We start from the raw sequence: 13,767 nt of genomic DNA on the forward strand, positions 1-13,767 counted from the left end.
TATTATTATCATTACTATTATTATCATTACTTTTATTATCATCATCCCTGTGGCATTAAGGGGTTAAAATGGCAATAAATTGTTTTTAAATCAGCACGAGATTTCATGCTTGTAAGGGGTTCCCCAGACCCAAAACGTTTGAGGACTCCTGGGTTAGAACGCATTAGTGGTTAGTTTTATCTACAAATATCTGAATGAATTGTCTGAACTGTACTAAACCACAGTGCACAGAATAAATATGTCATGTAAGTCACAGCAGTGTTTGTGTGTTTGTTTCAGTGATCCAGTGTGGTCCCCCCACTCAAGTGCTTTTTGGAAAGGTGGAAGGAACGGATCATTCTTGGGGATCCAGTATTAGCTACAGCTGTTTTCAAGGTTATCAGTTGTCCATTGCTGCTGTATTAACTTGTGAAGGGAACGGAACTTGGACAGGAGACGTTCCACAATGTTTGCGTAAGTTGTCTGTTCATGCTGCTAACTGCCTTACACTAAGTTAAACTAATGTACAGCTTTATCTGTGATTTTAAAAATTCACTTCTGCTAAAGAACTAACTGTTAATGATTTTTTTTTATAGCTGTCCTGTGTGGTGATCCTGGTTCTCCAGGAGGCGGATTCAGAGAGGGGGATGCCTTCTCTTATCGGTTAGTAATCAAATCACCTGTTTTTGTTTTGCCTATATTTACAGTATATCTTTATGAGAATTGATAAGGCTGTTAGTGCTTTCCCACAGACACTCTTGTGCTTTCCTACTATTTTTTATGTAAATTATACTTGTTATTGTTGTTGTTGTTACAGGTCAGAGGTCCGATTTTACTGCCATGCTCCGTATGTGTTGGTGGGCTCTGCATCTAGAGTCTGTCAGGCAGATGGGAGTTGGAGTGGCCAACAACCATCCTGTATAGGTAACTGAAAGAAAAGACACATAATAATTACTTGCCTTCACATACATGAAAGATGTACAGTATGTGACAAACAGTATTTCAAAATATGAACAGTGTTTGCAACAACATAAAATTATCCAAATTACAAGCGCAAAATAGAAAAGTTTGGATTAWTTTATTCATTATGGGGTGGAAGGACAAGAGCTTTAAAGCTATTATTCAATAGGTTCATCATATTGTTTTTAACTTATATTTCGGTCATGCAACCTGCTTTTAGACTGACAAAAAAACTAGTTTTGTTAAATTTTGAGAAACTGTTCACTAGTAAAAYAACTGTTTCAGTTTGTACATTAAAATGTATTATACTGTCTTTGTTTTGAGGAAGTAACATTTAATTCTGACTGCATACATTTTTTTAAAAATTCTTTGTTGGCTATCTTTGTCTAAATGTTAACTATAAACCAACTGAATAAGTCATGCAAATGCTAAGCTAATTTCTTTAGATATCAGTAGCATATCCTAGAATAATCTATGATAAATAATAACAATTGTTCTGTATAATATATAAAGGGGACAGGACTTGTATACTTAATTTAGTTTTAAAGATCAGATTCAATTTTTTATTTGTTTAAGAACAACATAAACATTTGTTAATTATTGTTTACATTTATTTGTCTTTGTGAGTACAGACCCAGCCTTCAACAGCTGCCGTGATCCAGGAACTCCAGCCTACGGCATCCCGGTCATGGCCCAGGGCTTCCAGGTGAGAGCCTTAAATGTTCACCCTAAGCTTCAGTTACACCTACAACTAATAAAATACTTTTTCATTATTTCTGGGTAGGAGATTTTAGTAAATGTTTCTACAATTGAATTTAAAAAAGTTGCTTATTTTAACAACATGAATAGATATTGCTTTGCTAAAACAAGTCTTAAAATAAGTGGTAGAGATTAAATTAAAAGCTTTAAAGAGAAATTAAAAGGGTGTCAGGATGAATGGGCTGCATTAAACATTTAGCTGACCTTTACAAATCAGCAGCAGAATTGTACCACTCTAATCAAATAAAAGGATGTGCCAAGATGGAGAAAAAAAGCAATAAATCAGACAAAAAAAAGTGTGAAGTGAAATCAAGTTGAATGACTCAGCTAACTGCTACATTGCATCAATGCATTTTGTATGTTGTTTAAGACATGTATAGTTTTAAGCGTAAGCAGCAGAATAAGGTGATAATCAAATGTAAATCAATAAAAAACACATAAAAGATTGAGACAGAGTTGTGTCAAACTTGCCCCCATTGAAAGAAAGGTGTAAAAATTATTGTGCCATAATTATATACAGGTCGGCAGCAAGATTTCCTTCAAGTGCCGCAAGAACTACCACATTCTTGGCTCAACAACGAGAGCATGTCTGGAAAATCTCACYTGGAGTGGAACTCAACCTGAGTGCATAGGTAAGGTCAAGATACAGCTAATATTTGTCCTCATAAAAAATAGAAAAAATTCAAATTAATTCAAATTGCTAGTTTGACTGTTCTGTTGAAGATGATTGTGCTGTAAGCGTACAYTTCTTATTCTTTTGCCCATTTCTCAGCTCATTCGTGCAGACAGCCAGAGACCCCGAGTAATGTAGATGTTCGATCCATGGACCTGCCTACATTGGGATATACTTTGATTTACACGTGCCAGGAGGGTTTTTATCTGTTAGGAGGATCAGAGCACAGAACCTGTAAAAGTGATGGGAGATGGTCAGGAAAACCACCCTTATGTAAAGGTATTCAGTTGTTCTTTATATWATGCATTGCCTTTTTTTAATGGTCTGACTGAGTGCATAAAGTTAAATCTTAATGGTGTAATAGACATGTATTTAGTTTGTGCAGATAAGTGCCGATCAGCTTCATGGCATTTATGTTGTGTGTGAAAATGTTGAATTTAGTTTGAAAACTGGAGTGATTTTCTTGTTTAAGTATAAATGAAAAGGCAGATCCTCTTCAGGACCTGCCTTGATCTCTGAAGATACTTGGTTGTGGCTAACGTTGTTGCTGCTTCATCATGGYTGCCATTTGACTGTAGGATTCCAAGGTATTTTGTAGCTGTCCTGGGCATCCATGAAGTTGCCTTCAGGTAGTTCAAATCCTTCGGTTGTGATCAGCTTGCCACTCTTGGACACAATTCATCAATGTTTATCCATGACATTCCAATGTCTTTGTTGTATGTCCTGGTGAAGTGAATCAGGGAGCTGATGTCTTAATTTTTGGGGGTATTCAGCTTGATGTCATCCATGGAGGTGGTTGAGGATTTCTTTACTTTGGAACCGGTATCCCTAGCCACTCTTTGTGATGATCAGGCTAATGGTGGTTAAAACCCATGCAGAACAGTAGTATCACCTTAGTGCATGTTTCACTTGATGCTAACTTGTGCAGTTAGCTTTGAATTGGTTTCTAGATTCATCTGCCACATTCCCATTGAGGTTTTGATGAAAGCTTTTAGTGTCCTGTTGATGTTGTACAGTTTGAAGCATAACATTACATTATGAGTCTTGCAACACAAAAAGTAATAGATTTTTTTTTTTCAGAATCAAATACCTTTCATGTTTTGTAGAGTTYCCACACATGAACTATTTTAAATTTTCCTTTCCTTCCTGCCTGCTCTAAATAATATATTATTAGTCTAAGTATCATGCAAGCAAAACTAAACTTTGTACTTTTTTATTTTTCAGTTGGAGTGAAAGTAACTTCCAAAGGCAGGGGAGAGTCAGATGTACAGAAGAACAAGATCCGTGGTTCGTGGCATAAACACTATTTCATTTTTGCTGCAGCCTCTTTATATCCCATGTCAAATTTATTTTATAAAATTGTTTTAGTCTCATTGTTGAAGCTTTTCCTTGAATAATCTTAACTGTCAGACATGAGCAATAAGATAAKAGGTTTCAGTCTATGTTACTTTTGCAGCTCAAGAAAAAAAAAACAAGTTTTATGAGTTCTCATAGGTGAATAAAAATAAGTGAAAACATTCAACTGCTGTAGCCAGAAACATCTATGCAAGAAGCAATTTTCATATGGATATAATCTGTTAGAAAAGGCCAGTGATAAAAGGAAAAATAATAAAATATGGAAGTTGGGCAATTTCAACAAGAGAACTGCAACTGCTAGGTTTAAAATGAGTCTAAATAAATGTTGGTATTGAATGTTAGTGTTAGGCAGATACTGATCTCAAAAAAAGTGCAAGCACCAAAAAAAAAGTCTGATATTTTAGGACAAAAATCGTATTAACTTTTTTGTTACCATGATCATTTTTTCATGACCTTTCATGCATATGTGGTATTTGGTCAAACAACGACTTTAAAAAAGTATTTATCCTAATTTATGCATTTGCGTCTTTTCACTTATGAAGCAGTAAACTTTACAATTCTTGTTGTGTATGTTTTTGCTCTCTTATGCAGTTCCTGTCGATGTTTTCTCTCCAAACTCTGAATGGAGTGGTTTCTATGAGTATTTGGGGAAGAAGCAGTCCACCACATTTACAGTTACTGGATTCAATACCAGCAGTGGCCGTGTTAACGTCACGTTACTGGAAACCAGCGGGGTGTCAATCAGACTGTCAGGTAAAAGAAAACAAGAAAAATGATGAAGTTGTCATATCAGTTGTTGAGTAGAACACATTCTACTTTGAATGTCCCAAAAGACTCATAATTACATTTTCAACCTGCAAATGAACAATATATACAACTATACTAATAGGCCAGTTTTATGAGTCAGTTTTATTGTCTTGAATTAGTAGAAGCACTGAAACTCATAATATTTACAGCTTATGAAATATAAAATACCTAAACCCCAATGACCCGAACAGTTTATGCAAATATAGGCAATGCTGYTTGCTATATATATTCTGTATAAAGTATGTTATGTTTTGTTATCCAGGGTGAATCAAAATCCAGTAGCTCAACATTTTTCAGGTTTCTAATTCAGTGAAAAATAACACGAGAGTACTGATGATATAAGTATAAAATAGAAAATTAAAATGAAATCCTGCTGTCAACCTCAACTGTGTGTAGAGAAGCTGCAGTCCCCTATAGTGCATATAATATTTATAATCACTGACAGTTTGCTTGGAAGAAACAGAGCAGTAGAGCATACAAATGAGWGCGAACTCTGATAAATTTAAAGATCCATTCATTAATTTCAATGGAATCTGGCAACCTCATTTAAACAATGAAAAACTATCAAACATAGGAACACAAATAAGAAACTGAAAAGCAAATCCAAAAAGGACAAAGTCTAACTGATGTTAAAAACCCAATTCAACATAATTTCATCCGTAAACATTTTAAGAAATACATTTCAATGTAAACAAAACCAGATTGCCTAATGCTGGGTTCTCACGACAAGATAATGCCGTGATTTTTCCCCTGATTTTTGCCCTTCCAGTAATTTTAAGGACTCTCCGATTATCATGATGGCTCKAAAGAGAATCTTAGGAGATATTTCTGCTGCGTGTTAAGAGTAATCTAGTYGGCTGTTTGCTGTTAAAAATAGTCTCCACTATCGTCATTGTTTCTTCCTCATCTGTCGTGTTTATTWACTCTGAACTTGTGTAATCTTGAGAAGTCTCAMGTGAGTTTCTGTCTGACATCTGATTGTTTGTGAGTGACAACTGTTCGTTTTGGGTTCATGTAGGACCAAACCCGTTATATCTATGTTTTTTTGTCATCATGTGTGAGGTCTCTCAGTCTTTGAAAATCAGCTGACAATTTCAAAATCTTGTTGTGTGAACCAGGTATTAACTGTTTAAAGCCTAAAACTAAAAGGAAAAGAATTAAGCTTTGAATATGCTCTTCTACAYTGTGTGCAGAATTATTAGGCAAGTTGTATTTGAGAGAAATCTTTTTTATTATTGAACAACTATGTTCTCAATCAATCAAAAAGACTCATAAATATCAAAGCTTAATATTTTTGGAAGTTAGAGTGGGTTTTTTTTTTTTAGATTTGACTATCTTAGGAGGATGCAGAATAATTAGGCAACTTAATAAAAACCAAATTTATACCAAAATCACTTGTTCATTTTCACCAGGTAAACCAATATAAGACAAAATTTTGAAATTAACATTTCTGATATTCAAAAACAAAAACAAAACAAATCAGTGACCAATATAGRCACCTTTCTTTACGATGACAATCAAAAGTCTTCCAACCATAGATTCTGTCAGTTGCTTGATCTGTTTATGATCAACATTGCGTGCAGCAGCCACCACAGCCTCCCAGACACTGTTCAGAGAGGTGTACTGTTTCCCCTCCCTGTAGATCTCACATTTTATGAGGGACCACATGTTCTCTATGGGGTTCAGGTCAGGTGAACAATGGGGCCATGTAATTTTTTTTCTTCTTTTAGACCTTTACTGGCCAGCCACGCTGTGGAGTACTTGGATGCATGTGATGGAGCATTGTCCAGCATGAAAATCATGTTTTTTTCTTGAACGATACCAACTTCTTCCTGTACCGCTGCTTGAAGAAGGTGTCTTCCAGAAACTGCTGTAGGTCTGGGAGTTGAGCTTCACTCCATCCTCAACCCGAAAAGGTCCAACAAGTTCATCTTTGATGATACCAGCCCATATCAGTACCCCACCTCTACCTTGCTGGCATCTGAGTCAGAGTGGAGCTCTCTGCCCTCTACTGGTCCAGCCTCGGGCCCATCCATCAGGCCCATCAAGAGTCACTCTCTTTTCATCAGTCCATAAAACCTTAGAAAAACCAGTCTTAAGATATTTCTTGGYCCAGTCTTGACRTTTTATCTTATGGTTSTTGTTCAAAGGTGGTCGTTTTTCAGTCTTCCTTACCATGCCACTGAGAATCACACACCTTGTGTTTTTTGATTCTCCAGTAAGGTTGCAGCTCTGAAATATGGCAAAACGGGTGGCAAATGGCATCTTGGCAGCTTCACGCTTGATTTTTCTCAATTCATGGGAAGTTATTTTGCATCTTTTTTTTCAACATGCTTCTTGCGACYCYRTTGGCTATTTGCCATGAAACGCTTGATTGTTYGGTGATCAAGCTTTAAAAGTTTGGCAATTTCAAGACTGCTGCATCCCTCTGCAAGRCATCGCACAATTTTTGACTTTTCAGAGACCATCAAATCTCTCATTTGACACATTTTGCCAAAGGAAAGGAAGTTGCCTAATAATTAAGCACACCTTATATAGGGTGTTTATGTCATTAGACCACACCCCTTCTAATTATAGAGATGCACATCACCTAATTTACTTAATTCTTAGGTGGCTTTCAAGCCTATACAGCTTGGAGTAAAACAACATRTATAAAAAGGATGATGTTATCAAAATACTCATTTGCCTAATAATTCTGCACACAGTGTAGTTTGCAGGYTCATGGTGAGAAAAGCTGCATTTTGCAAGTTCTTAAAAGACTAGTGGCCTCTACTACACCTTTTCTATAAGCGCTTGAAAGAAAGATGGAAACAAACTAATATAAGGAGATAAAACAGGAGTGAGGGCYCTATAGATCAATAAAATGCACTGTCTATCACATGACCACCCAACCTTAAGATTACAGCGCAAAATGGTGTGTACTATAAATGTCCCCGATAATAAATTTTAACACGGAGTCATAAACAACAACCCAGGGTTTGAGACTTGTAGCTGAGGTGTGCATGTGTAAAGTGGCTCTGTAATGGAATACTAAAAATGTGCTGTGAGAACTTTTTWTGTACAACACAGAGGAAAAGATGACTCCAGTAGAAGAAAAATGCTCACCTAGTTTGACCAATTGATTTTAAGTACTGACCATCATTGTGAGTAATTAGTTACTTTAATTAACCTTTTTTTTATTGATAAAGAGCTTTGGACTTTAGCAAGGTCAGTACAAGTAACAAAACAAAAWTTGGCACTTATCTGTTTTGCTTGTGTTTGTTTTGTGGGCAGGCGAGGYAGTGTTTATAGATTGTAAATGATGAGGACTGAACGGTGATGCCTGAATGACTTTGAAATTCAAAAGTTATGCAATTCTTTGAGTTTTGTCTTTTAGCTTTTTTTGTTTGTTGTTAGTTTTTCACACTAGGGACAATTGTAGATGCTCAACAGCAGCATATTTGTCTCAACTAAAAGAAATGCATTTGGTTTTCCCTCCATGATGAACTAGTTTGTTTCGTGTTTTTTGTGTGTTTTCTGTCTTTGACAAAGATAACTGAACAAACAAACTCTAACGAATGATCAGCATTTGCTCTTTTCCAACCTTACAGTGGCTGACTAATGGTGGCATTGGTGGAATTTATTTAGAAGCTGTATATCTGTTCCACTCTTTGCCAATGCCAGAAATAAATTGTAACCTTGACAACATAACCTCCAGCAGGGATCAAGTGTACATGATGTAGTTTGTATTTATGTCTGCTAGAGATATATAGTTTCAATGACACAAAAGAAACTACTGAGTGCACAAAACTAACAATGCTTTGCATTCAAATTAGACTTCTAATGGATTTTTTCCCTTTAATTTGTGACATGTCTTACATGTTTCTGTCATATTGAAAAACTAACAGTTTTTGTGTTTAAACAATAAACAAAATAATCCTGTAGCTGCAGGGTGCATGTCACTTCTTCCCCAGTAATGTGTGACATCCTTTGTAAAGCAAAGAGTATGATCATTCAAAATGTCAAGGTGACTTCTTTTCTCTGTTTGTCACTCAGTCGATCTGTTTGCTTTCCTCCTTACCGCTCAGCCTCAACTCTTTCTTTCTCCTTTTTTTTCTTCCGTGGCAAGATTCAAGACAAATTAGAAGATAATATGATGTAGATTTACAGAGGTTTAGGTGCTAATCAGTGTATTTGCATATTTATGTAAATTTTCTGTCTCTATCTCTTTAGGTACCTATAAGTCAGAGGAAAACCAGCTGCTGTTAAAGGTTTACCAGGTGAAGGGACCAACAGAGCATTACTACAGCAAGTTTAAAAATGACAACTGGGCTATGGATGGATATGTAAGAAAAAAAGTTAATTATCTCATTGCACTTAAAATGTCTATTTCATATTTCATTTTCATCATCAATAGAAACATTAAATTGAATGTGTTTGAATACTGATTCAAAGCTAGCACTGTTTCACACCAATTTGAATTGCTTGAACAGCATGCAGCTTGACTGTTTAAAGGGGTTTCATCTTTTAACATTAAAACTGTGTTGGTTCTAATGACTGAARAGTTTCAGGATGCTGTGGGAACAATCTCACTTTGATGAAGTGTCACAGACTCATCTATCCTGGGTCAGTGTCATTCATATGTTGTTTAATTATTGATCAACATGTGACGTSTGTCAAACACATGTTTCATAGTCTGACCAGTGGTAAAAAGGCCCAAGAAGAAGAGTCAAACCTGCATGTTGGATAAAATATACCTGAGGCCACCTGTCTTCCCTGTTTTGAAAGACAAGACGTTGCTGGCCTCAAAAAATAGTCTCTTATCCTTGAGATGTAGTCGGACAACTACATTTTGACTTTTGGAGCTGGTTTTGGCTGTTCCRTGCAATGTAAAGCTRTTATTTAAAGGGGACATATCATGCAATATCCCCTTTTTAAGCCAATAAATTTATTTTGTTGTGTACTTGGAGAATCTGAGAGTGCAGAGAATTTTAGTTTAGTCTCTCCCTGTACTGCAAAGATATCTTTGTATTCTGTTTGGGTCATATTTTTCAGTCTAAGTTTTCTATATTTTCTATGATGTCTTTGGAACTATTACTTTACAGTATTTGTGACAGAACTGCCAAATAAGGTCTGGATTTACCAACTACTGTTTTGTTGTCGTTGTTCTCCACTTTCTCTGTGTCGAACTCTGGSTCCAACATGTACGACTGGATGGACAAGTCTTCCCTTGTTGACATCTTTTAATGTGTTTGTTAAAAAAAGCAAAAATAAAAGGTTTCTGCACCACTCTATAGTCCTACACCCATCTAGCAAATCTCTATCTTTGAAGCACCTTGCTTGTATTTAAAGAGACGGCATCTAAACGAGTTGATCTGAGACGCACCTCAGAAAAGGGGTGAAAAAGGGGCTTGTGGATTTAGAATGAAGAGGAATTCCCACCAAAGCATTGCAGTTCCACTTTATATAGACCCCAACTGAATGATTTAAATGTGAAAAAGAAGAATTTAAAAGCATGGCATGTATTCTTTAAGTCTCTAATGCTGCACAGTTTACTGTGCCAGGACTAGCAGACTGCAAGGTTAAAAAAAAAAAACACATTGTGTACATTACAACAATCAACCAAGAAAAAAAACAAGAAAAAAAATCTGAAAATGGAATTCACAACTAGAATTGGTTTTTCAAGCTCTCCTTTTAGTTTGCTGGCCAGTTTCCTTGTGGAAGAAATATATATTAGTGTTAACTCTTGTGACTGGGTGTTTTGTCCTTGTGTTTTGGTCCAAAGGTGTTGTTCGGTTTRATGTTTAGCAGGATGTTGTGTTTGGAAAAAAACACATCTGTTACAGCTGTTTTTCTTCTGTCCTGTCTGAGGCTGTTGCTTTAAAGTTCTAGATTAATTATTACATTTTCTTTTTTGTGTGTGTTTAAACAAACAAATAAATAAGAAGACTTTAATTTTTTGAGCCTGCAGTATTGTGTGTTCACATTTTAAATAATTGTTTTCAAGTTCTTAAAGTATTGGATTATGATTAAAATCTTGCCTTATTTTATTTTATATTTTATATTTTATATTGCCCAATGCATTGGGCAATAATTTTATCATCCACATAAGTGTGTACGCTTTAAGTACAAAAAGAAGAGATATGGGTGAAATCCCTCAAAACACAATGCATTGCATTTCTTGATATAAATTGACCATTTTGTCTCAGTATTGACAAAAAAAATCATAGTCCTCTCTTGTGAGATGTCACTTTACTGGTGACTGTGGACTGAACAATCGCCTGTCTGTCATACCGGCAGCAGTTAAAGATTGAATGTGTCTTTTTGTCACCATGAGTTGCCCAGACATGCAGCCGAGACTCCAGGAAAGTTAATCTTCTCACCAAGAAATTGCTCCAGCATGTAACTCTCCTTTGGGCACAAACTTGAGGCTCTTTTATAGTTGAACCGTTGTATGGTTACTTTGTACATTCATAAATTTTCCGTCATGTGTACAAATGGGATTTTCTGTATGATGTTCAGTCGATTAAAGTTGTGTTTCARTTTGCAAGATGTGAAGTAAAGAAATACAGAAAGTCAGCTCTGTGTGATGTACAATGTACAAACTCCTGTAAACTTCCCTGTTCCCCTGCAGCATATGGTGCTCTATTTAAAGTGAATACCTTATAAGAATCATGTCTTGAATATGATGTGGTGGTTTGGGGATACAGTCTCTTAGCCATGAACTGAAATTTTGCTTGTTGGTGTTTTGATGCTTGGATAGATATATAAGAAAAACTGAAAAGGGAAGAGAAGACAGTGTAGAGAGCAGACTATAACATAAGGAAAGATAAGGCTGTTAATTAGAGATGAAAAAAATACTTTATATAAAATTTATGCAGCAAAGGTTTAAAGAAACACATATTTTCTTAATCCAATAGGTCACATGTCAAACCAAAGGCCTGCAGGCTGCATGTGACTAACGTGTGGCTCACCAAATCCTGCCAAAAACAGTTTTTTGCCTTTTTTACATTTATTTTGAAAATAAATTATATAAAATTGTAAACTTTAAATTTATGATTCAAAATGAACTCATATAAAAAGTGAAAGAAATAATAGTTCTCGGCCCCTGAGCTGTTGGCTTTGACTGACTGTGCCCCTTTGAGCAACTTAGTTGAATATCCCTGTATTAATGTCCCAAAACAAGCTGCTTTAAAGCCATCATCAATCAAAAATTACATCTCCCATAATGCATGTCAGTTATGCATTGGAATTTCCTGTCAGGAAATGGGAGGGTTCCGAATTAAGATTGGCAGCTACTCACCACAACCCATCAGTGAGTAAAACTGTTGTTTTTACTTTTAATAGTATTTCTGTATTATTTATTTCACATTTAGTCAGCCATGCACATAGTACTTTACAGCACTTATAAGAGGATGACAACACTGTTTCAGTGACATAGAGCTCAGTTATTATTTGTTAGTAGCTCTCATCCATAACAGCGAGATGAGGAATGTGATGTTTCATGTTTAGTCAAAGTTAAACATGAAACATCAACGTTAACTACTGGCCCTTTGAAGGTCTCCATAACAGTCATGTGGCCTTCTGTAACAATGAGTTTGACACCCCTGCACTAGATGTACATAAAACATAAATTTCCATCAGCTGACTCATGGAACAATTACTGAATTCTCTTTATTGTGTGAAACTTCCTCAACATGGCTACCATGACACTTGTGAGTTAACAGATCTTTTAAAACTTGTTTTAACTTGTTTAAACTTTGTTAWGAGAGACAGTTGTTATTATCTTAAGTGGATGGAAATATTTGGGAAGCCATGTTTTCATACTTGCTTGAAAGAAATGTGTACTTTAATCCAGGGTATAGTTTAATCCAGGGTACAGGATTGTGGAATGGTCTGGAGGATGATCTTAAAAATGCCAGATCTATGTATATATTTAAAAGACAAATAAAAGCTAGATATTTGAAGGTATGCAAAAAGTAAAACGTGAAGCTATGAATTGTTGTTTGAGTTGATGTTTTTATGTTGTTGTTGTTGTTTTTTTAGTGTTTTGTAAGTTATGTTTCATTTGAATATGTTCTGGGGATAAAAGGGGCAGACATAAGATTTATTCTTCTTCTGCTACCTTTCATTTTATTTTGATTTTTGTTTTGTGTATGTCTTGGTTTTTTATTGTATATAGTTATTTTTTAATGAATTGAATCATTTTTTTGAAATGAATTGAAAAATTGAAAATTGTCTGTACACACTGTGGATAAAAAACACACACACAATGAACTTGCAGTAACTATGTTAACATAATTTCATTTCTTTAACTTTATTAAAACATACTGATGTAATTTATCTACTGTCAGCTGTATAAATAAGTTTGTTTACGTTTTTAAGTGTTTTTGTTTGATATTTTTCTACAGGAGATGTGCCATTTAATTTTGTAAGGCTGTTCTAATTTCTGATTTTTGCTGATTCAGATTAATATAAAAAAAGTTCTGATTTTTGTTGCAAGACAACTAATAGGCGCATTCCCAACTTTAGCCCAAAAAACTTACCAGTTTAAGGATTTTGTTTGTTAGTTGACAGTTTAAACTGCTGAACTTTTTTGTTCTTCTTCTTGGCAGGTTACATCAGAATCAGACCAGAAGACTTTTGTTTATCAGGGGCACATTCACAGTAAAGATTTTGGCAAGTTCCATCTGACAAGACAAGGTGAGTCTGCTTGCCAGCAACAACACACTGTGTTAACAACATTGCGTAAGCAATAAAATATTTTATAGATTTTATATTTATTTATTTGAAAAAATAGCAGTCAAATAAAATCATCTCAGACCAGCAACAAGAAATACAGATTGCAAATGCAGAAAACATCAAAACACATGTGCCAAGTAGTGCTAAAGTTTGTGTTTGTATCAGTGTTGGTTTTTCTTAATGTGTGCTTGTGTGTGTATCTGTGTGACTGCAGGTCCTGTAACCATGGCGATGGATCCATCAAACCTTTACACAAACAGCAGCTCTGTGGCAGCGGCCATCTTAGTTCCTTTCTTTGCCCTCATCCTCTCTGGGTTTGCCTTCTACCTCTACAAGCACAGGTGAGCTACAGCCTGCATGTCAGTTCATCAAAGAGAAAAAAACAAAAACAAGACATTAGTAGAGCAAAATACCAAAGAGCTGGTTGTCCACGCTTTCTGTACACAACTAAATAACATGACAGGTAAGATTCCTTAATAAAAAAGTAAAAAATATATATATATATATATATA

At 35.4% G+C, this 13,767-nt stretch overlaps 1 protein-coding gene across 1 annotated transcript in view; it reads left to right on the forward strand.

Annotated features, from left to right (window-relative positions):
* The window catches only part of LOC106513169 (CUB and sushi domain-containing protein 1), a gene marked incomplete in the record, with an annotated part of 415,244 nt that overhangs the window by 395,557 nt on the left and 5,920 nt on the right, over positions 1 to 13,767 (forward strand). The window contains 11 exon segments of the mRNA XM_014001862.1: positions 280 to 453; positions 576 to 642; positions 797 to 903; positions 1,572 to 1,645; positions 2,219 to 2,330; positions 2,471 to 2,650; positions 3,596 to 3,658; positions 4,319 to 4,480; positions 8,747 to 8,859; positions 13,129 to 13,216; positions 13,470 to 13,596. Coding sequence (XP_013857316.1) covers positions 280 to 453; positions 576 to 642; positions 797 to 903; positions 1,572 to 1,645; positions 2,219 to 2,330; positions 2,471 to 2,650; positions 3,596 to 3,658; positions 4,319 to 4,480; positions 8,747 to 8,859; positions 13,129 to 13,216; positions 13,470 to 13,596 — 1,267 coding nt within the window.

This window comes from Austrofundulus limnaeus, unplaced genomic scaffold, assembly GCF_001266775.1.
Source record: "Austrofundulus limnaeus strain Quisiro unplaced genomic scaffold, Austrofundulus_limnaeus-1.0 Scaffold10, whole genome shotgun sequence".
In the NCBI taxonomy this organism is placed as follows: Eukaryota; Metazoa; Chordata; class Actinopteri; order Cyprinodontiformes; family Rivulidae; genus Austrofundulus; species Austrofundulus limnaeus.